Genomic DNA, 23,591 nt, shown 5'->3' on the forward strand with positions numbered 1-23,591 from the left:
GCAGATCTGTGCCAAACTCCTTCAGGGTGCCATTCAGGAGATTACAGTGTTGTTCATTAACCTTCAAGTGCAGTAGGAGGAAGAGAAACAAACCAGAGAAAGATGCTTTTTACGAACAATGCCCATGCAAGCTAATGTATGTCATCACAGTATGTGGTGACTTAATTGGGTACGAATGCCAAAAACCTATGTATTATTCACAAAGCAGACACAAAGTTGTTTAGCGAAGTGCTAAATGCTCTAAAACAGAGCTGCGCTGTGAATATTTAAATTAAATCGCGGTCATTCTTTTTAACACAAACACAATTCCTTTGTATGTAAATGAGGTTTATGGAATTGGTTTGCAGCGGTGGATCTGCCACATCCTAGTGCTCAAAATCAGGCATACAAGATGAGGCATTGTCCCATGCTGGTTTTCTGGGCACATATGTACTGTTATTTGACTTTTACAACTTCTTTTGTGAGTTGGAAATGAAAAAAACACGAAAGAAATGTAGACAGTGCATGCACATAATGTGCATTATACATGCATTGGCCACTTTATTTGGTACATCTTGCTAGTAACAGCCTTTGCCTTCATTCATTGTGATTGAACAAGGTGCTGGAAAGATTCCTCAAAGTTTTTTTTTCCATATTGATATGATTGCATCATGCATTTGATGCTATTTTGGGCTGCATTTCTATGATCTGAATCTCCTTTTACAGTACATCCCTAATGTGAGATCTCGACATTATAGAGGCCAATAACATTGAACTCATATTTGAGATGATATGAGCTTCGTGATGTTATGCATTCCTATAAATGGATAGCATTTAAATGATGATCAATTGTTGTGATGATAAGGGTAGGGCTGAGAGTCATGGGTGTGGAGTGAGTCTAGTGCCGTGAGTGTTAATGAGCTGTGTGGTGTTTTAACAATTGTTACAAAGATTACAATTGGTATTTAGATGCAAGACTGTGACAAAAAAAAATTCCCCTCGCAGCATTCCACAACCATCAGCCCAAACTGTTTATACAAGGCAGGGTGAATCCAAGATGTATGTTGTTTACATCAAATTCTGACCCAACCATCTTAAGGAGAAACTGGAGAAATTGAGACCAAAGACTAAACAAGAGAATAGACCTTATTCTTGAAATGCAAAATTACCCATTATGCTTTGTGTGTATGCGCAAGGAGAATGCTAAGAACTTTTGGTCGGCAGCTGATGCGTGTAAACAGTCACATTTGGACAGCTTTGAAACGATAGTTTTACTAAACGATCTATTTTACCTGCTTTTATCATCTTTAAACTGATACTGTTGTCGATCAGCACCACCTCCTGGACTGATCATTTTAAAAAATGTGATCTAATAGGATGGAAAACAACTGCTGTGAGGAATTTTCCCCTCGTTGGTCGTTATGGTGCCCTCCATGCAGCAGCCAACAAAAACTTCTGTAGAATACACAAGACATGTCACTCGTATAGTTTTGAATGGGGAAAAGTGAAACGATCAATATGGCGAATGAAGCCCCGCCAACTAGTACAGGATCCAATCATTGATCACTATAGAATGAAGTTTCTCCAGGGAAAAGCTTGGATCAGATGTGTGTTTTTATGACAGTTTAGTGGTCAACAAATGCACTGGAATTTCAGCGAATTTTTGCTTTACAGAAATAAAGAACATATATCCAAATAAAGCTTGAAATTTGTACTTTTAAATTAACCAAGTGCACTTAAAAACAAAAGATGTTTTTGGTTTAGTAATCTGTATGAAATGAGCGTGAGGTACAGTTCATCCTGTCAAACCCACATCACATGACAGCAAATACTCAAACACCCACACACTTGTAAACAAAGAGTTGCTGTCATTGCTAAAGGAGACTCGGCGTCCAGACCAAGTTGTGAATTACTTCTGAAGACAAGTGCAATCAGAGGCAGCATTACCCATAGGATGATAGAAAGGCCAGAAATAAGGTTGGTGTCGTGATCTCTTTCCTTTTGAGTGCACATGCGCATTAGCTTGGGCAACCTGAAAATATGCAGATTTTGTTTGATTCAGATGTTTAGAAACGAAACTTATTTTATGGATGTTGTTTTGTTTTATTGGTGATTCCAAATATGTAATGTAATCGTAAGCTTGGCAAACAGTTATAAAGAATTTGATGTTTTCCCATTCAGACAGAATGCCCAAGCATACTGCCCAAGAGGCATTTCAAGTTGGCCACCAAGTGAAGACCAGGTAAAAGATTGACTAAATATTCAGTACATTTAACTGCAAAATTTATGCTACTGGGCAGTATAATACCAACAAATTTTGTTCCTTTTCACATTAATAACATGCAGGGACATATTATCAACAAAAAAAATATTTTTTTTTGCAGACACCAAAATCTACTTAATCTACTTACTTAATAACAAAAATAATTTAATTGTGTCTATTATTTTTACTCCAACATATATTTTTCATACGTTTGTTTTTGAAAACATCAATAGTTAGGTTTATAGAAGAGTTCAGGTCAGTGGTCACTAGGGGATCTTTACTACTACAAGAGGTAGAAGAAAGACATGCATCTGAAGCGTATAACAAAACGTACCCTAAGCAACGGATTTCAGATTTGCTAATATGTAGACAGCGCCCTCTAATGGATATGCTATCTAAAAACGTGCAATGAAATGTACAGTAGGTGAGAGTTCAAAGTGGCTATTACCGCCGTGGCTTATACCGCCGCCGTTTGAAATAATTGCTGCTCTGTTTTTAGTGTAAGACCGCAGTTTGTGAAAAAGCCGCCAGGGGGGGCAAAGGGACGGGATGCGAACGGAAAGAAATAGCCTTTACAGCAGCTTTAAATATGCTACTGTGCTTGTAAATGATATTAAACAATAGGTCAAAGCATTATAAGTCCTTAATTAATCATTTAAAATTTGTTAACACACTTTATTATAAACTTTTTAAGTGCAAAGAGGACTCGTTTTGGAATTGAAGAAATAAAAGACAACTAACATGAAAGCACAAACATTCAGTACAATAAGTAGTCTTAAATAAATAAATAAAGCAGTCTTTTAGCCTGCTTTTAGTGTTTGCCGTTTTGATAGGACTAAGACAAGACTTTTTCATTTATGTTTTTATTTACATTTTCGTTGTTGATTATATTTTACTATCTTATTTTATGTCTGAATTATTGTACATAATAATAAACGAATAATGAAAATATGCCTAAATAAATAATTTATTTAAAGATATTGCGGCGAAACAGGGGCATGGTCTAAAGAGCTTAAGTTGAATGCTGCTTCATCAAAAGCAAAAAAAATAAATTGACCTACCTTAAGCAGATCACTAAAAGTATAATAAAAAATATTTTTTGCTCTCTCTCTCTCTCTCTCTCTCTCTCTCTCTCTCTCTCTCTCTCTCTCTCTCTCTCTCTATATATATATATATATATATATATATATAATTATGTATTTATTTCATTATATATAATTATAAATATATTCTTAATAAACTTCCCAGCCACAAATATTAAAAAAACACAACTTGTATTAAAACTGGGCGAGGATTAGAAAGAATAAGATGCTTGTTATATAATTTAAAATATTATTCCTCTTGTCCAATTTCTTTATGCACATTTTTTCACTCACTACTCTGCCAGGAACTTCGCCGCTAAAGAGCACCTTCAAAAATCTCAATCTCATGGCTCATTCTTCACGAATATAGAATTAAAATAATGGCGCGTTTCATTGTGCATCCCGCGGGTGCAACCAACAAGAGTTGTGCATTTTAGTTTAACTTTTTGAGCTATAAAGCAGTTCGGTGTTAGTATTTATTTAAATATATCAAGCCGAAACTAAACAGCGCATTCTCTCCGCCTCCTCGTTCATAACCTGCAGGACCGGGAGGCACTGCTGAAGCAGGCAATAGAGAAACTCCGTCATTCATCATAATCTTAGCTGATGTTTCGGAGTCGAAAGAATATATTAAAGAGAAATGTTCTTTTAACAGTCACTATATATTTAATCTTTTTCTTTCTTTTTTTCCTGTCATTTCTCTTCAGCAAATTATATTTTTTAAAGCTGCTTGATTCTTTTAAAACCGAAAGCAGAGCCCGTCAATTGGTGTTTTTCCATATACGTTTATCCTACGATAATTTATCCTCTGATCCTTTTGCATAAAGGTTTTAATAAAAAAAAAAAAAAACAGGTCACTTAATTAATTTCGATGTGCTAAAATATTTGTTAAACGAATGTTATTTAAAAAAAGCATATGCACATATTACAATTGTAAAATAGTCTAAAATGCATGGTCTAATCAGAAATAAAGGAAATTAGTTATATTTAATGCATAAAATAGGCTAGCCTTTCTATAAATTGAGTTTAATTGATTTGAAACTTTTAATTGCATTTTAACGTCCTGTATAAATAATAAAAGTTGCATCAGATTGACGAAAAAACGAATATTAATGCCTGCAAACAGGGCTGGCAAACGCGTCAGAAAAAAAACTGCTGAATCTCTGCGAATATTTGGTTAACTTATAAAACAAATGTCTGGTTTAGTGATGTTAGTAATGCATAGAAAAATGCAAAGCAGAATTCTCCTGAGCTCATTAAACCACTGATGTAAGCGACGGAATCACTGGCCCACCACGTTCTTACGAACATATTTTATTTATTAAAGGTATTATTTCATTGACCTGAACATAACCAGTTATAATATAATTACTAACCCATCGTCATCGTCCTCACCGGTGTGACATTGCGCCACGACATGGATTTTCTAATACCGTCAATACCGTAATAAATCAATTTTGCGCGGCTTGAACGGCTGCATTTACATCAATAATAGCTAATTCTAAATAATAAGGCATTCAATTTTCTTCAAACGATCAGTTGTGGTCTGAATACATGTCCTTATACTACAGGGCTCGAAATTGCAACCATTTTGGTCGCATGAGCGCCCGAAATTTAATATATGCGCCCTCATAATATATTTGGGAGCATTTGTGTGTCTGAATATAATGAATATAATAAACAGGGAGCTTTTGTTGGCAGCGATCATGACATGAGGTAAATGTTGATCCACCAGCTGAGATCAATCGAGTGTTTTCGGAGAAGGTGCCCGAATCTCGATGCGTTGCATTCACCGCGTGTTCAGCGCAAATGTCCGCTAAATATAAAATCTAACACTGTACACATCATCGCCAAAGAAACTCACCTTTACTAAGTTTACACTGAAACTACAGCTCATAACAAAGAGCGGAATTGCGCTGGTGGTCATCATGAGAATCCTGCTCTGTCTGCTCATAAATTGGTGCGGCTGACTCGCCTGCTTTATTCCACCAACACAGAGAAATGAAGATCAGCTCATAACGAGACTGAGCATTTACAATGACCCAAACCAAAACTTTTAAAGAGTGATAGAATTGAGACTTTCTTTTGTCCGTTCTTCCTTGAGATGTATATTATTTTGCTATTGAAAGTAATACCATGATATTATGCCGTCACCGTTCAAAAGATGAAAAATACCGTGATATTAATTTTAGGTCATATCGCCCACCCCTAACAGGTAGCCTAGTTCAGTTCAGAAGTTGTTGTGCATAGAAACATTCATTTTCATAAGGCCCCATATTTAATGCGGTTTCGTTCTTAAACGCATAGGTTTTGTTACGCCATCCGTCCTATAGGAGTTTTGGATTTTGTGTATTCATGTTTGTGAAAAACACTTAAGAGTGGAGACCCCTTCCCCCTTCTCATAACCAAAAGCTTGTCTGTCAGGTGTTAATGGGCATCAGTGAGGCCGAAATCATGTCGCGTTTTCACTGTCGGGCTAGCTGCATGCAAACCCTGCCCCCAGAACATCCCCGGAATTAGATGTTGCATATTATTCTGTGATCTTAAGGAAAGTGTTAAGTAGACTATTTAAGTGTCTTAAATATGGTGTATAGATTATTATGCGTTTTTGAAACATCAAGGGGGACGCAGCAAAGTCACTTATAAATTAAAATTGTATTATTTTATGCAATTTTATTATTTTATGCAACAGCCTTACATTTAAAACGGAAACTTAACGGCGATTAAAATCAAAAAGAACTCAGCCTATAAGGCTAGATGTTTTCTTTCCCTTATTTATTAATTTATTTATTCATGTGTTTGGCGCATGTAACTTGTGTGCCATCGGAAAACTAGTGTAATGACGGCAAGCCATCTTTCCCAGACTCGGGGCAAAGTCCGCCTCTCCTTCAACTCCGTCCCGAAGCTCCAGCTGGCCCTCCTGGCATCCTCTGCTTAAAACATATGCTTGATAAGTTGACGGTTCATTCCGCTGTGGCAATTACAGACTAATAAATGGACTAAGCCAAAAAGAAAATGAATGACGAATGAATAAATGAATAAATAAATAATAGTAATAAAATAAAAATAAGGTAATAATCTTTACACACAGATGCCGCGTAAGTGGCCTTTTTTAATTTAGAGATGGTACATTTGAATTGCCTCTGCCACTTCTTCCCCCACCTCAAACCTGGAGGTTCGACGTGTTTGTCCATTTAACACTTATTTTTCTGCCTTTTATGGTTGACAAAAAAAAGAAGCCCTGCACTCTTTTGTATGTCACTAGAAAACGACTGAATCAGCTGGTGTGCGCGAGTCGAGTTGCTGTCGATGTTATAATTGTAATTTTAATAATATTGTAATATTTAAGATCTATAAATACAACTCTGGATAACTTGAAACAGCGACCACAAGTACTCTCCTCCATCTTTAAAAGTTTGCAATACTCACATTGACAACCCAAACCCCGCTGTCACCTCAACAGAAGTGCTTTCATTTGACTGAACAATGAAACAGAAGTAACACGCTTTTCCGCTCGAGCACACAACACACAACGGCAAAACTTGAAGCGCGCTGAGCGAGCATAAGATCATGTTTATTACTAAGAAAACTAAATCAAAATTATATTTTAATTGAACACATCTGATCACATAAGGTACGCACAGAAAAGTCTGTTTAGTGTTGTGGAAAGGCAAAGCTGAATATCTGTGGTTAAACTGCCACCCAGCGGTCAAAAGCTGCTGGCGCACCAAGTACCGCTGTCGCCGCGGTATGAATGGCGCCATAAGGAACACATTGAAGTAGTAACATCTGTACTCAGAGTGACAAGTATTTCCAGTGAGGGTGGGCTGCAATTTTCACAGGCAAAACAATGAATATATTCTCTATTTATGAACATTTTCTGCATATTTGTGTTTGATCATTTCAGTATGTTTAATTCACTTATATTATTTAATACACGAAAATAAAACAGATCGATCTGCTATGCTAATATATTTTACAGACATAGACGTTATCCAGGAATTATGGGCATATGATTGTTGATATATACAAGTTTCATTTTCAGTATAAGGGTGTGTTTTGCATTGCAAGCTGGTGGTGGGATTCTTCATGTTTCACTATTTACCAGGTGAACACTGGAATTTCTTGAGCAGCTCATTTATAATCCTTCATAAATTGGCCCTGATAGTTCAGTAAAAGAAGGTCAACAAACAGAACCCCTCATAATCAGGCTCCATTTGTGACTCATCAAGTGGACTTACTCACTGCATACACATGCAACCACTACCTGTGATTAGACAAACACAACACAACACACACACTAGCATAACATCTGCATGCAAGCACAAAATCACTGTCTACTTCAATACAACTGTATATATTATTCAGAAAAGAAACGTTCAGGTTCAGTAGAAGTGTGCCGATATACAGCCATTAGCTGAGTGGGTGGGAAAATCTAGAAATCTGTTCCTGTCAGGAAAATATGAAAATGTTATGACACTTTGGTAATGACAAGGTTTCTATGACAACAGTGTCTGTAAGAATGCAAACTGCAAAGCCTTGTTGTTATTGGCAAATAACTGCATAAATGCATTATGGTCCACGGAGGTTAAGCATTCATTTGGTTAGAAGCTGAAAGTTATAGAGCCATTTCTCTCTTATCACATCAGTGACCCTTGTTGTCTTATTTCAAAACAATTTCAAAAGTGTTGTGTAACACATTCACATGGGGCATTTCCTATTAACTCTGGACAGAGAAGAGTAAAACATGTATGCATTTACATTTAATAAAGCAAAATGCAAGACCACTTACTTGGGTCAGAGAGGATGGAATCAGTCTTGGGCAGGAACTGGTCACAGCGAATGCCCTGGAAACCCTCTTTACACCTAAAAACCGAGAGAGAGGAGAGAGGGAGAGAGAGAGAGAGAGAGAGAGAGAGAGTCACAGTTAGTAAACAGTGATTTAATAGATGCTTTTATCGAAAGCAGTGTAGAGTGTTTCAGGGACAGTCTCCGTGAGGTTAAGAGCTCATTCCTTATGGAGATAAAAGCAGCGACCTTAAAAGTGGTCTAACTATTGAAATAGTGAGTATTTTACCATTTAATGTTTCTGGAACAAGACCATCAAAAGCTTCTGTCAAAAGCAGCACTAAATGTTCATTTAAATACAACAGAATATGAAATGCTAGATGAATAATATCCATTAAAAAAGAAAAAGAAATGCTGGCCTTGGAACCTAACTGAATAAAAATAAGCTGAATTATGTCAGTTGCATTGCTAAAACTAAATGAAATATAGGGAAAATGTAAATGTAAATGGTAATATAAATTGTAAATGTAATAAAGGTCTCATTTTGTTTTACGTGGCTTTAACTACTTTGTAATTACATTTAATGTTTTATTATAGAGACTCGATATATTAGCTGATGTCTTATTACCTGAATATTATTAAGATTTGGCTATTTGATACTGCTTATGAAGCAAATATTCTGCATTATCCTATTCTAGATTCCTAATTCTACCCTTTACCTAACATCAACTAAATTAATAACTATTAATATGCAGGAACTTAGGAGTTTGAGCTAAAAGTCATAGTTAATGGTTTGTTAATAGCGAGAACTAAAAATAAAGTGTGACCATATTCATATTTTAAAAACCCCTGCATGTAAATAAATTTGTAATTATTATCTGTAACTAAATTTATAATTACACCGTTGATCTATGCTTTACACCATTCTTAAATCTACCCTTACCACCAAACTTGTCCATAACTTTGACCGTTTCCCTTCTAAATATCACCGTAAATATTCTGTAATAATACAATATGAACACAATTAATATGCATTTATTGTTTATTTATTGTTGTAAGTACATAAAAATTAAGGCCATGGTGACTCAGCCGTTAGCACTGTTGCCTCACAGCAAGAAGGTCGCTGGTTCAAGTAAGCAGCAAATTAGGAGTTTGAGCTAAATGCCACAATTATTGGTTTGTTTGAAATTAATATCTGTAACTTTATTTAAAATTACACTGTTGATCCATGCTTTAGACTATCCTTATATCTATCTATACCAAATGGCTCTACCCTTGCCCATTTCCCATCATAATATCACTGTAAAAATGTTGTAATAAAACAATATAAACACAATGAATATATTGCATTTATTGTTTTTTTGTTGTTGTTTTTTGGAAGTACATAGTAATTACGGCCATTTGATAAAAAGTGTGACTGGGAAAAAATTTAATTATTATAATTATAAATGAAAAAGAAAAATGAAATAAAGACTATATCTATATTATTATTTATTTATTTTGGTAGCTAATTGTCTCTTGTGCTATTGATTGTGCTTAACTTGTCCATAAACCAGAAATGTTCCCTTAGTATTCCCACTAGGTCGACCTACAACTCTAATTATACAATCAATTACCTTAATAACTATTAATAAACAGCAAATTAGGAGTTTGAGCTAAACTAATTAATTGTTTGTTAATAGCGAAAACTGTACCTTAAAATAAAGTATGATCATACTTATATTTTAGAAATCCTTGCATGTAAATTAATTTATAATTACACTGTTGATCCATGCTTTACACCATATTTAAATGTAATCAAATGAACAAACATGCTCCTATAACCTTGCCCATTTCCCATCAAAACATCACCTTGAACATTTTGTAATAATACAATATGAACACGATTGCATTTAATGTTTTTTTGGTCCCACTTTATTTTAAGTGTCCTTAACTACTTCGCACAAAATTAATAATTCATTACAATATACTTATTGTGTAAATACATATATTTACTGTGTACTTATTGATTAAATACCTGTATGTAATTGCATCTGTAATTAAATTCTGTAATTACATTTGTAAATACACTGTTGACTATTCCTTACACCTTAACCCACCCTTAAACCTACCCATACCACCAAACCTGTCCATAACCCTACCCCTATCCCAACTCAAGAACACCACAAGTGTTCTCAAATACATTATGAACATAGTAAGTACATTGTATTTATTTTTTGTTGCAAGTACATAGTAGTTGAGGACACTTAATATAAAGTGGGACCATTTTTTTTGTTGTTGTTGTAAGTACATAGTAATAAGGCCATATGATAAAAAGTGTGACCGGAAAAAAATGATAAATATTATAAATAATTATAAATTAAAATAGTCATACTTATCTGACCGTTACCAGTTTGTGAATATTAATGGACAGCCTTCACAAATCAGCCCAGTAAAATACGGGGTGCCTCAAGGATCAGTTTTAGGCCCTTTGCTGTTTACAATATACATGCTACCCCTGGGAGACATTATTAGAAGACATGGGATCAGCTTTCACTGCTATGCTGATGATACTCAATTATATATTTCAACTAAACCTGACGAGACGTCTAATCTGTCCAAGCTAACTGAGTGTATTAAAGATGTTAAAGACTGAATGACCAACAATTATCTTCTCTTAAACTCAGACAAAACAGAATTATTACTTATTGGGCCTAAATCCTGTACACAGCAGATCTCACAACTCGACCAACAATTAGAGGGATACAAAGTTACCGTTAGCTCTACTATAAAAGATCTGGGTGTCATATTAGACAGCAATTTAATTTTTAAAAATCATATATCCCATGTCACAAAAACTGCTTTCTTTCATCTGAGAAATATCGCTAAGTTACAAAGTATGCTATCCATCTCAGATGCAGAAAAGCTAGTCCATGCTTTTACGACTTCTAGGCTGGACTACTGTAATGCACTGTTTGCTGGCTGCCCAGCATCCTCTATTAACAAACTTCAATTAGTACAAAATGCAGCTGCCAGAGTTCTTACCAGGTCTAGAAAATTTGATCACATCACCCCAATTTTATCCTCCTTACACTGGCTGCCTGTTAAGTTTCGTATTGAATTTAAAATATTGCTTCTTACATATAAAGCTTTAAATAATCTAGCTCCTGTTTATCTAACCAATCTTCTGTCTCGCTACAATCCAACTCACTCTTTAAGGTCTCAAAACACAGGGCTTCTGGTAGTACCTAGAATAGCAAAGTCGAGTAAAGGAGGTCGAGCCTTCTCATTTATAGCTCCTAAACTCTGGAATAGCCTTCCTGATAACGTCCGAGGCTCAGACACACTCTCCCAATTCAAAACTAGATTAAAGACCTATCTGTTCAGTAAAGCATACACTTAGTGCACCACTTAGGGGGCTTCCACACAGGTTATGCATCTTGTTGATATACACTGTGAACATCAGCTACGCTAATTATTTTCTTTATTCTCCATTTCCACCTGGGGATACTCTTCCCGAGGCCCTCAGACTATGCAGAGTCACTGATTCGATCCAAGACCAACGACGAGATGATCCCAAGGTTTCCATATCCTGGACCAGGCCGAATCCTGAGCAGCTACTGTGATGGTCATGGAAAAGTGGAGAACATGAGACTGATTCCTGTGACGCTCCAGAGACAAACGAGTCTTCGCTGAGGCCAGCTTCCAGCCTCCGCCACTGAGACTGCAGCTCTGCACAAGACGTTTGGCCAGCGGAGAAATTAAAATGGTCGTGCCCAACTGAGCCTGGTTTCTCTCAAAGTTTTTTTTCTTCACTTCCGCCTTTAGTGAAGTTTTTTTTCCCTCTCCACTGTCGCCACTGGGTTGCATGGTTCGGGATCTGTAGAGCTGCGCATCGTTGGATTTGCTCTTCAGTATTTGGACTCTCAGTAGTGATTATTAAACCACACTGAACTGAGCTCAACTGAACTGAACTTAAACACTACAAACTGAACTACACTGTTCCTATTTACTGTGACCTTTTATGTGAAGCTGCTTTGACACAATCTACATTGTATAAGCGCTATACAAATAAAGGTGAATAAAGAAATATGAAATAAAGACTATACATTACTATTTTTTTTTAATTTGGTAGCTAATTGTCTCTTGTCAACATACAACTTAATTAAACAATCAACTAAGCAGCAAATTAGGAGTTTGAGCGAAACGCCATAATTAATGGTTTGTTAATATCCCTGCATTTGAATAAATTTGTAATTAATTTCTGTAACTTTATTTATAATTACACTGTTGATCCATGCTTTACACCATCCTTAAATCTATCCATACAAAATGTCTCAACCCTTGCCCATTTCCCATCATAATATCACTGTGAAAATGTTGTAATAATACAACATGAACACAATTGCATTTATTGCTTATTTTTTTGTTGTAAGTACATAGTAATTAAGGCCATATAATAAGAAGTGGGATCGGAAAAAATATATATAAATATTATAAATAATTATAAATGAAAAAAATGAAATAAAGACTATATCTATATTATTATTTATTTATTTTGGTGGCTAATTGTCTCTTGTGCTATTGATTGTGCTTAACTTGTCCATAAACCAGAAATGTTCCTTTAATATTCCCACTAGGTCACCCTACAGCTCTAATTAAAGCACATTTTAGGGGCCGGGATGGTCCCTGTGCATCCAATAACCATGAATCTTTTAGACGTGGATAGCCAATCAAAGTGAAAAATGTTTGAGTGTTTTCAGGAATCAGATGGGAAATCCAGCCGTGCCGTGTCATGCATCTGTTGCAGATGGCAGTGTAGATTGATTCGGAAATACATGGGCACAGCGAGTTTGCTGATTTTCTACCTCAGCAAAGCCCTGACTGCTCGAATAAGTCCTCTCTGCGTTCACTAAATATGGAAATGAAATGCTTGTCTTTTATATATGAAATATGTATGCCATGTCCCTCCCAGCCAAGCTGTTTGCTTTCTTTCTCTCTCCAGCTCTCTCGCTCATGCAAACTGCTCATGTGTTTCTGCCTGTCTCACCGTTCCTCTCTCTCTCCTTCCTGTCATCACTTTATCCTCATTTTTCCCTCACTTCTTGACTTTTCAAAGACACTGGAGGCTAATCCTGCTTTCAGCTGGTTGAGTCAGGAGAGCAATGTGACAAAGAAAAATGTCCCTGGCTCTAAATGGCAGAGTACAAACCGAGCATATGCATATGGCATGAGCACGCGCCTCAACAGATAACGTAAGCCTTTGTTGTCTATACGGCACATTTCACCCTTTTACAGAGGATCAAGTGCTTAATTTAATGCAGCATATTGGTTATACCGTATTTCCCCAAGTTGCCAAGTGAAAAAGACATTTTAAAACATAAATCTGCACCATTTATACAACATAAATAAATAAACACTCCAGATTTCAAAATGCCATTCTTGTAGCGAGGCTTATTCAGGGAACATTTCTTAAAAGAGCCATTTAACTTAAGTTTCAAGAGCATTTGTGAAATCTCAAGTACATTTTGCCCCTCAAAGAAACTTTCGTGCATTGGAAGGACTCCATAGATATTAAAGGATCTTAGTGGAACCATTTTTTCCAACAAAGAACTTGTCCTATTAAAATATTTGCCTGGCTCAGCAACTTTCTCAGAGGACATCCGATCTTCAAAGGATCATTAAATAAATTAAGAAAATATCAATGTGTGTGAATATTTGTGAAATGTGTTTTTGCTGGACGTCAGGGTGGCGCAGTTGGTAGCACGATCGCCTCACAGCAAAAAGGGTCACTGGTTCAATCCTCAGCTGGGTTAGTTGGCATTTCTGTGTGGAGTTTGCATGTTTTTCCTGTGGTTTCCTCCGGGTTCTCCGGTTTCGCCTATTAATCCAAACACATGCGCTACAGGTGAAATGGGTAAGCTAAATTGTCAATAGTGTATGTGTGTGAATGAGTGTGTGTGGGTGTTTCCCAGTGTTGGGTTGCGGCTGGAAGGGAATCCTCTGCGTAAGGATAAGTTGGCAGTTTATTCCGCTGTGGTGACTGCAGATTAACAAAGGGACTAAGCCGAAAAGAAATGAATGAATGAATGTGTTTTTGCTAAATATTAAATTAATATAATAAACATATAACAATGAAAATAGTGATGCATGACAGTTGAATAAAAAAGAACACACACACACACACACACACACAAAATGTTTGTCATTCTAGAAATTCTGCAAAAGATTTGAGATGCATCGCATGGTCAAACATGTCTGTTTAGAAAAACAAAGCAACCAGAATGTAGAAGAAAGAAAGAAAAAAATTCTGTGGAACTGTCCTCTTATAACACAGATTCAGGATCTGCCATTGTGACAGCAGCTCATAAGACCCACTTAAACTGCTGTTTTGAATTGAAAATGTCATGTTACAACTAACAGCCATAGCTTGGGGCATTTTTGAAGAGCTACTGGAGTTAAGAGGCAGATTGTGGTTTTGCATTACACTGTGCCACATTTCAATTTTTGTCTTATGTAAACATGAGATTTGACCATTGTGTTTTGTGTCTCATGTTTTTTGCACATTAAACACGGTATTAAAAGCATGGTGCTCAATTTTTTTGCTTAAAAAGTGTCTTAAAATGTTTCTCTCTTTTTTTTTTTTTGGTTGCATTCAGTGCAAAAATACATTCTTCATGAAGACCTAAACCAGGGCAGTCCAAACTCAGTCCTGGAGAGCCGGTGTCCTGCTGAGTTTAGCTCCAACTTGCTTAAACACACCTGCCAGGACGTTTCTTGTATATCTAGTAAGAGCTTGATTAGCTGGTTCAGGTATGTTTGATTAGGGTTGGAGCTAAACTCTCCAGGACACTGGCCCTCCAGGACCGAGTTTGGACACCACTGACCTAAACAAACAGAAAAAAAAGAAGTGTTCTGTGTTGCTACACATTTCCCATTATTTCACATATATTTACAATGTTCATCTTAATGTATTGGTCTGTTGTTCAGATATTCACAAAAGGAGTGCTTATTTTAATTTGGTGTGAACATGACTCTGATTTCTGAGCTAATTCATGCCTGAATTAAATGAAATAAGGGAGAAAGCACTGCAAGACTCAAAATCAAAAAACCAAACAGAGCAAAAATTAGGAGAACATTACCAATCATAGACTGTTTTTCCCTTATAAATGACGATAATTATAATTTAAGGTGTTGTAGATTTGTTTCAACACACACATAATCAACGTTTTGACCAAATGATATCCATTTATTTGAATTATTTTTTTAAAATAGGCTTATTCTACAATATAGAGTCCCTTAGAGTTAAACAGTTTATTTTTCGCATTTGTTTTAATCCTTTCAGCCTTTCTCCGTGTCTGGTGGGAGCACTTTTAGCCTATAGCTTAGCATAGATCATTGAATTGGATTAGACCATTAGCATCTCATTCAAAAATTACCAAATATTTTCTAATATTTTGTTACATTGTGTATTAAGAGGGGGTGACACGGTTAGCACAATCACCTCACAGCAAGAAGATCGCTGGTTCGAGTCCCAGCTGGGTCAGTTTTCCCCGTTTATGTGGGTTTTTATCCAGGTGCTCCAGTTTCCCCCACAATCCAAAGACATGCGGTACAGGTGACTTGAGCAAACCAAATTGGCCGTAGTGTATTTGTGTGTATGTGTGTATGGATGTTTCCCAGTACTGGGTTGAAGCTGAAATGGCATCCGCTGCGTAAAACATATACTGGATAAGTTGGTGGTGCATTCCGTTGTGGTGACCCCTGACTAAGCTGAAGGAAATGTGTGAATGTGTATTAAGACAAACGAAAAATGAAAAGTTGATACTGTCTAGGCCCATATGGATAGGAACTATACTGTCATGCATAATATGCATAGGAATAATCGGTGTAATAATCAAGGAACATTGTTGCTGTACCATGACTGGAGCAAGTACAATGATATTAAGTGGTCAACTAATTACGAAATCAACTAACTTCCGAGGTTTGCACCCAGTGAATCTCTTTTGTCATTTTTTGAGACGCTAATGGTCTAATCTGATTCAATAATCTATGCTAAGCTAAGCTAAATGTGCTCTCGCCTGACAGGGTGATCAACTGAATGTATTCAAAAATGGTAAAATTCTTTAGTTATAACTTTAGTTATAAAATGAGCCTATTTCACAAAAAATTGGAGTGTTCCTTTAAACGACAGAATAAAAGAATCATTCACTCATAAAAACAAGCACGTGTTGCCACCTACTGGCATAACAATGTAATCTTCAGGATTAATCCTGCCGACTGGAAAAATCCTCAGCACTAATCCATAGACCGCCAGTCTGTAAGAATTTGCAAACACAGGCAAGTGCAGTGATATAAACACTGAAAGTCCCACTCTTGGCTGATTGCCCAATCTAACTATCTTGTATAATTCACCCTATTTCCCAAGCCTGAAATGAATTGTTTTCAGTCTAACCATCTTTCTTTTTGTCAAGTACAAATTAAGAACTTTTACAAATAATCTGTTGCTGTGTTCATGGAACAGACACCCCTTCTACATCATTCTGATTTCCCCCCTTATTACCAGAACAACCACAGAAAACTGATGAAATTGAATAATTTTGAATACATTTGAATAATTGTCTTTTCCCAGTCAAAGCCAGAAATCCTAAGCGTACCAGCAGCAACGGATATTCATTGGGCCTCATTGGTGAAACACAAGAAGAGCACATTTCTATGCAAATTGTCTATAAACCCCTATTTACATACATTTCCGATGTGAACATTTACATTACCGTAATTTTATGAATGATTAAATCATGTTTCCTATATATAGCGACACAGTCATATAACGTTGGTGCCCTTGTCCAATCTGATGTTAACAATTATCATCTATCACTCTACAGTGGAAATCTGCATACGACTAATTGAATGTAACTGTCACATGCGTCGCTGGTAAAGATTTTACACTAATTGCACACGAGGAGCTATAGAGGGCTGTGAGTCAGTAATCAAATCAGCAGCGCAAACGGCCGACTGTGTGCTTTACATAGCGCATAGGTCATGCCTGAAGGGTCTGTGGTCAATTAATCTCTCCCCAATTAATGTGTCCACAGCCAAGCGGAGCTGATAAAGATCTGCGAGATAAGAAACCAGTGCAGTACAAATTTACAGAAGGAGGATCATTAAAAGAGAGATCAAGTGCTGTGGCAGCATTGTGCGGAACAGTCATTATGGGCACAGTATGAGCTGTGGCAATTGGCAAACAGTGGCAATTAAAATGTGGGGAGTGGAAGGAAAAAAGGTGGAGGTGTGGAACTGTGCCCAAGAGACCACATTTGGGCTGCTTGCCTCCTTTTATCATCTCGCTCAGAACAGACATTTTGATTTATGTGGAAAGATGATACATGTTTAACGCGGTAGGAGGTTTCCTGTTGCTCAGCATACAGCCAAAGTCAAGGCCATTCTTTCAAACAAAAGCTTTTCTTCTCTCTCTTGCACACTGGCGAAGTGTCTCAGTTAAATTAACATGAAATAATGTAATACTTCTCGATTGAAAAATGTGACAGTGACTTTTAATTGACTAAGGATAAACTCCATGGTGTACTCTAGGGGAGTCAAACATACGGATGCCACCCAAAAAGACATCTAATCTGGCCCGATGGATGATTGAAACAGATATATACAATCATAAATAAAACAATATTCAAAAAATTAAAGATCAGTGGCTACAGTATTTTACTTGAGAAGCAATAGGCAGAAAAAGTAAAGGAGCTAGGAGTGTGGGACGAAATATCTGCTATAAAAATGTCTGCTTTAAAATTACAAAAGTCGTTATAAGGATGCAAGAATGCTATGCATCTTGAGAGTCCACAAGCATTCATCGCAGGATAAAGTTTAGTAGAATGAGCCTATATGAAAGTGAGGCAAATGTAACTTTTATGGGTTGTCGGTTTCATATTTATGGGATATTAAGTACTGTAGGTACAATCTATCAAGAGAGCATTTACTCTCAAATTATTAGTGATAACAAATAAACTGATTTATACCCCAGTTTATTATGTATTAGGAGTAGGGCTACACGAAAAATTGGAAAGTAATCGAAACCGATATTCAGAACCTATGATCAATCAAATTTTTCCAGGTTAATTTTTTCAATTACTTTCCCTACCATGTGTAGAGTCATGTGACCTCGCTCTGTTAAGGCTACTTTACACTATAGTCCAGCGCAGCCTTCGTGCAGTTGCATACTTTTGTACATTACATGTGAGCACATTTTTTTTTTTGTAAAAAACTTATCAGTGAACTATGAGGGCAAAAAATAAATAAAGAAAAATAAATAAAAATTGTTTATTAATCGTAATAGAGTTAAAATATTCTATTAATCGAGATTAGATTTTGGGCAAAATCACCCAGACTACTAGGGGACGCATATTCCTCTTTCTAACCATCAAAACATTTAAACAAAGAAATCAGAAATTTGAGCATTCTAGTGCAAAACTGTAGTGTTTTGCTTCTGGATGAACCCATTTTAGAATAAATCATTTGAATCAGTTTGTTTGTGATTAATTCATAATGACAGTCACCTCTTTTATTATAGAATAATCGGGGGTATTGAATGAATCCAAGGGAAACCGAAAGCACAGAAATAAACTCAAGAAACTCAAAACTATATCTATTCTCCATCTATCCATCCATTTATCTATCAGTTTGTCCGTCCGTCCGTCCATCCCTCCATCCATCCATCCGTCTTTACATCAATACATCTGTTTATACACCTATCTATTTATTCATCCATCCATCCATTCATCTATTTATCTATCTGTCCATCCGTCTGTCCTTCCCTCCCTTCTTCCCACCCTCCATCTGTCCGTCCGTCCGTCCAATCTATCTATCTATCTATCTATCTATCTATCTATCTATCTATCTATCTATCTATCTATCTATCTATCTATCTATCTATCTATCTATCTATCTATCTATCTATCTATCTATCTATCTATCTATCTATCTATCTATCTATCTATCTATCTATCTATCTATCTATCTATCTATCTATCTATTTATCCTTCCATCCATCCATCCATCCATACATCTGTCTATACACCTAACTATTCATTCATCCATCCATCCATCCATTTGTTTATTTGTGCATCTGTCTGTCCAGTCATCCCTCCCTCCCTCCACCTATCCATTCATCCATCCATAGATCCATCCAAGCACCCACCCACCCACCCACCCACCCACCCATCCATCCATCCATCCATCCATCCATCCATCCATCCATCCATCCATCCATCCATCCATCTATCTATCTATCTATCTATCTATCTATCTATCTATCTATCTATCTAATCAACATGTTTGCCACAATTGCACATCCCTAAAATGAGCTAGCAAAAATCAGTTTCCTGTAATCTTGTAAATTATATTATGATTAGTATGATTAATAATCATGCGAGTAAGCTGTGAGCAAATTGAGGTTTAACCGAAGCTAATTTGTCCTGTACCAGTACATTTTCTCCTGAAAAGAAGCCTTGATATGTTATGGGAACCCCTGTTTGAAATCCTTAATTTCTATTTCACAATGAGCGACTATATATAACACACATGTCCTTCTATCACTTCCATGCTCCTCCCAACCCTATAATTTTCGTTGTAAATTTTGCAATGGAATATTCATTAGTCTCTGCGACCTGCAAATGAAAATGTTAATATTTCTCAAGGACCCAGAATGTATTGAATGTTGCCCGGCTTTTAATTAGCACCACCGTCATTAATTAGCAGGAACAAATGGGGGAGGGGGAGGGAATGCTGGAAGGAGGTGTAGATCATTCTAACTAAGAGGCAGCTTTACAGGCACAGATAAATATAAATACCAGGCCTCCAGCTGTCAGATTCTTACCGAATGTGAGAAGAACATGTGCATTTAACTATATGCACTGCTAATGATTAGGCTTCAGCATGTTTATCACAACCAGAGAACCATGTGAACCCATTTATGGAGTTCATAATTTCATAATGAGAAATGTAACAGACAACAGAACAGAAGCAAGATGCATAAATACCAATTAAAGCAACCTGATAGTATATCATGAGAACCTTTAATTAAAAGGGATGAGATCAGGAATATGCTTCCAAGCTACTCACACAGGCATTTTGAGACTGAGGGCATGATACTGCGTTTAATCATACTATGTTTATGCTGGCTTTTCAGATGTACTGTTTATATACTTTGGAATCGTTAGTCCAAAGACAGGAGAATTACAACCCAAGTGAACATGGACATGTTTTTAATTGCTGCATAAGCAATTATTCAACAAAACATCCATACAAACACTGTAATTTAATGAGCAGGAGAAATCTTCAAATGAACTGAGAATGTTGTTGTTGCTACTTTCATAGTTACACTAGCAGGTGTTGAAAATATATTGTATTTATGATTGAGTCATTTGAAAACGTTATTGTACATACTCATTCAGGACTGAAACAAGTTACTGTGTTGACTCTATGTGTAATTAATTTAAATAAGTTTCCCAACTGATTAGTTCTATTTGAAGCTGCGGTCACACTGTGCTTTGTGTGTGCGAAATTCTGTCGTGCCGCGCTGCGAAAAGAGGCGGGATTAAACAAGATGATTAGACATTAAAAAAAGCGAGCAATTGCTCCATATTTTAAATTTCTGTCCAGAGAGGTCATGTTTTGATCCTCGATTGGTCTCACGCAGTCAAGTGATGCGATTTCGCAGGTCAGAGTTCACCAAGCTTGAACTTTGCACCGCAGCAACCTGCGAAACTTGACGCATGACCTTGCGTTTCCGGTCTGACGCATTCGCGTGCGTATGAATGGAAGTCTATGGGAGGAAAAGTCAAGTGTGACCGCAGCTTTATTCAGGAATGAAGCAAACAACTGAGTCAATTTAATATTTAATTATTATTTAATTATCAACCAATTCCCTCAAAAACAATCAATCAGTCAGGAACGAATAAAGAAACCATCCGAATATAGGAATCATTTAGTGCAATGGTCTCAAACTCAATTGCTGGAGGGCCGCAGCTCTGCTTAGTTTAGCTCCAACCACCTCCAACTCCCACCTGCTTAATAGTCTCTAGTAGTTTTGAACACGTTGATAATTTGAATCAGCTGTGTTTGATTAGGGTTGGAGCAGAACTGGGCAGAGCTTGAGACTTATGATCTAGCAACTCTTCTTCAACTGTCCAAATCATAAACATTGGGGTCCATATAACCAACTAATGGGGTCAATGCATATTACTAACATTTAAACATAATATTATACACTTTTGACTATATCTGTGCATTCTGGAACACATCATAAAAATAAAAAATGTACCATGTGTCTATTTCTGTTTACACATGCAGTGAAAGCACAAACACTCAGTTCAACTCAGTCTGTTCGTAGCTCTGATTCGACTGTGCGATTCCCTCACAAGGGCCAAAATTTCATCAGACTACCAAAAAATCCTCAGACTATCTGGGAGAGGTTAATCACATCTCCATTTTCTCTAAACATTATACAAACACAGCATGACTAATGATACACTACAAAGTAGAAACAAGTACAAACTAACCAAAACAGAGCAAAAATTTTAAATGCATTTTGGTGATGTCCCAACAGACACACAACATCATTGGACGTTAATATTAGGTTAGATTTAGGTTGCCAGCATCTAAGAAAAATTGTATTTTGATGTCCAAAAATGACGTGAAATGATATTGATATTTGGATGATTTTAGGTTGCATTGGAAAGTTACCAAAATGCAATGTCAGTCCGACTTTGGACATTGACGTTGGTCTGACGTTGGGTTCTGACGTCAACCCAATTTTCATTTCCAAACAAAATGCAACGTCCCATGACATTGAGGTACAATGTCAATCTGACGTCATGTTGATGCCCTGTGCCTGCTAGGGTTGCACAGCAGTGTTTTGAGGTTTAAATTTTAAAATGGAAGTTTTTGAAAACAATTCTGTTATCATTGCCTAGTAAAATACAAAAAAAAAAAAAAAAAAGGTTTTTGCAAATATGATGACATCAAGTGTGTCAATATTAAGTGTTAACTCTGTAGGCAAATTTTGGAAATTGTCACAAATCCATGTGAACAAAGATTGTTTTGACAATGTAATTGAAACTATTGAAATGTGAAAAGTAAAGACATTTCTATTTTTAATATATCACTGTCCATTAAATGTACCCCATAATGCAAGTTACTCAATATTTCACATAAAAATAATATCACACAATAGCAATCATGCTGTTTTTTTCCTAAATATCAACCCATGTGACCAACCCAGGCTCATTCTGAAAACACATTGCTATATACATTTCTGGAGAGCACCAAATACATGTGTACTGTGTATGCTTTTTGAGATCTCAAATTTCTCTTGTGAGTGCCATTCATGCCTGCTGTTCTCACATAAATCCATTAAAGGCCGCTGTGTACGCTTTTTGAGATCTCAAATTTCTCTTGCGAGTGCCATTTATGCCTGCTCTTCTCACGCAAATCCACCAGAGGGCGGTGTGTACACATTTTGAGATCTCAAATTTCTCTTGCGAGTGCCATTCACGCCTGCGGTTCTCAGATCAATCCACCAGAGGCTGCTGTGTATGCTTTTTGAGATCTCAGATTTCTCTCGCGAGTGCCATTCACACTTGCTGTTTTTGCATAAATCCACCAGAGGCCGCTGTCAACTGACTGACTGACTGACCGATCGACTGACCCACCCTCCTCCTTCCCTAAACCCAACCAATAGTGTTTTCAAGAGCACAGATTGACACGAAACCTGCACTTCTGGCTACATAATTTGCGCTCTCCAGAAATGTATATAGGGGACGTTTTCAGAATGAGCCTGACAGCACTCATAGACTACACACAGCATCAGCAATTTAAAATGTTAAAATAAATTTAAGTACTTTTTAAGCACTTTTCAGGTGCCTTTTCAAACTTAATAACTTTGACAAATTACATATATACATACATATACAAACTTAATCACATTATATAATGTATGATATAGTATTTTATATTTAAGTATAGTATTGTAATTTTGATGGCATTTTTGCCCCAAGCCAAACATTGAATTACTGTTATTTAAATGTAATTTACTTGCATCTTAAATGTGTCATCTTTAATTTTTATTCATATTTATTTAAATCATATGCTTTCTTCAGTCATGAAGTGATAATCTTCATGCATTTAGTCTTCCACCACTGCTTAATCAAAGACAGACAGATTACGCTACAGGCACAAACACAGACTCCAGAGTTTCTCTTTTATGCAAAAGCAAAAATATTTATTTTCTTTGAATATTTAAATAGTTAATTATTATTACCTATGTCTTAAGATCAATTATTATGCAAAATAGCACTTTACTCAAAATCTATGCACTTTTCAAATCTTGAAAACACAAGATTAATATTCAAGGATTTCCAAGGATTTCCAGAACCCACACAAGCACTTATCTCAAGTCTTAATTCATCAATAAACAATTTTTAAAGTGTATG

General features: G+C 36.4%; 1 protein-coding gene and 1 long non-coding RNA gene across 2 annotated transcripts in view; one reads left to right on the forward strand and one right to left on the reverse strand.

The window, feature by feature from the left end:
* LOC130239190 (pro-neuregulin-3, membrane-bound isoform) overlaps window positions 1-23,591 on the reverse strand; it is a 655,667-nt gene that overhangs the window by 102,520 nt on the left and 529,556 nt on the right. Inside the window, exon 3 of the mRNA XM_056470247.1 lies at window positions 8,117-8,190. Coding sequence (XP_056326222.1) covers window positions 8,117-8,190 — 74 coding nt within the window. The remainder of the gene's footprint in view (window positions 1-8,116; window positions 8,191-23,591) is intronic.
* The window catches only part of LOC130239191 (uncharacterized), a 67,719-nt gene continuing 46,008 nt past the window's right edge, over window positions 1,881-23,591 (forward strand). The window contains exons 1-2 of the long non-coding RNA XR_008838676.1: window positions 1,881-1,956; window positions 2,161-2,221. This is a non-coding gene — a long non-coding RNA (uncharacterized LOC130239191). The remainder of the gene's footprint in view (window positions 1,957-2,160; window positions 2,222-23,591) is intronic.

Source organism: Danio aesculapii, chromosome 13 (assembly GCF_903798145.1).
Source record: "Danio aesculapii chromosome 13, fDanAes4.1, whole genome shotgun sequence".
In the NCBI taxonomy this organism is placed as follows: Eukaryota; Metazoa; Chordata; class Actinopteri; order Cypriniformes; family Danionidae; genus Danio; species Danio aesculapii.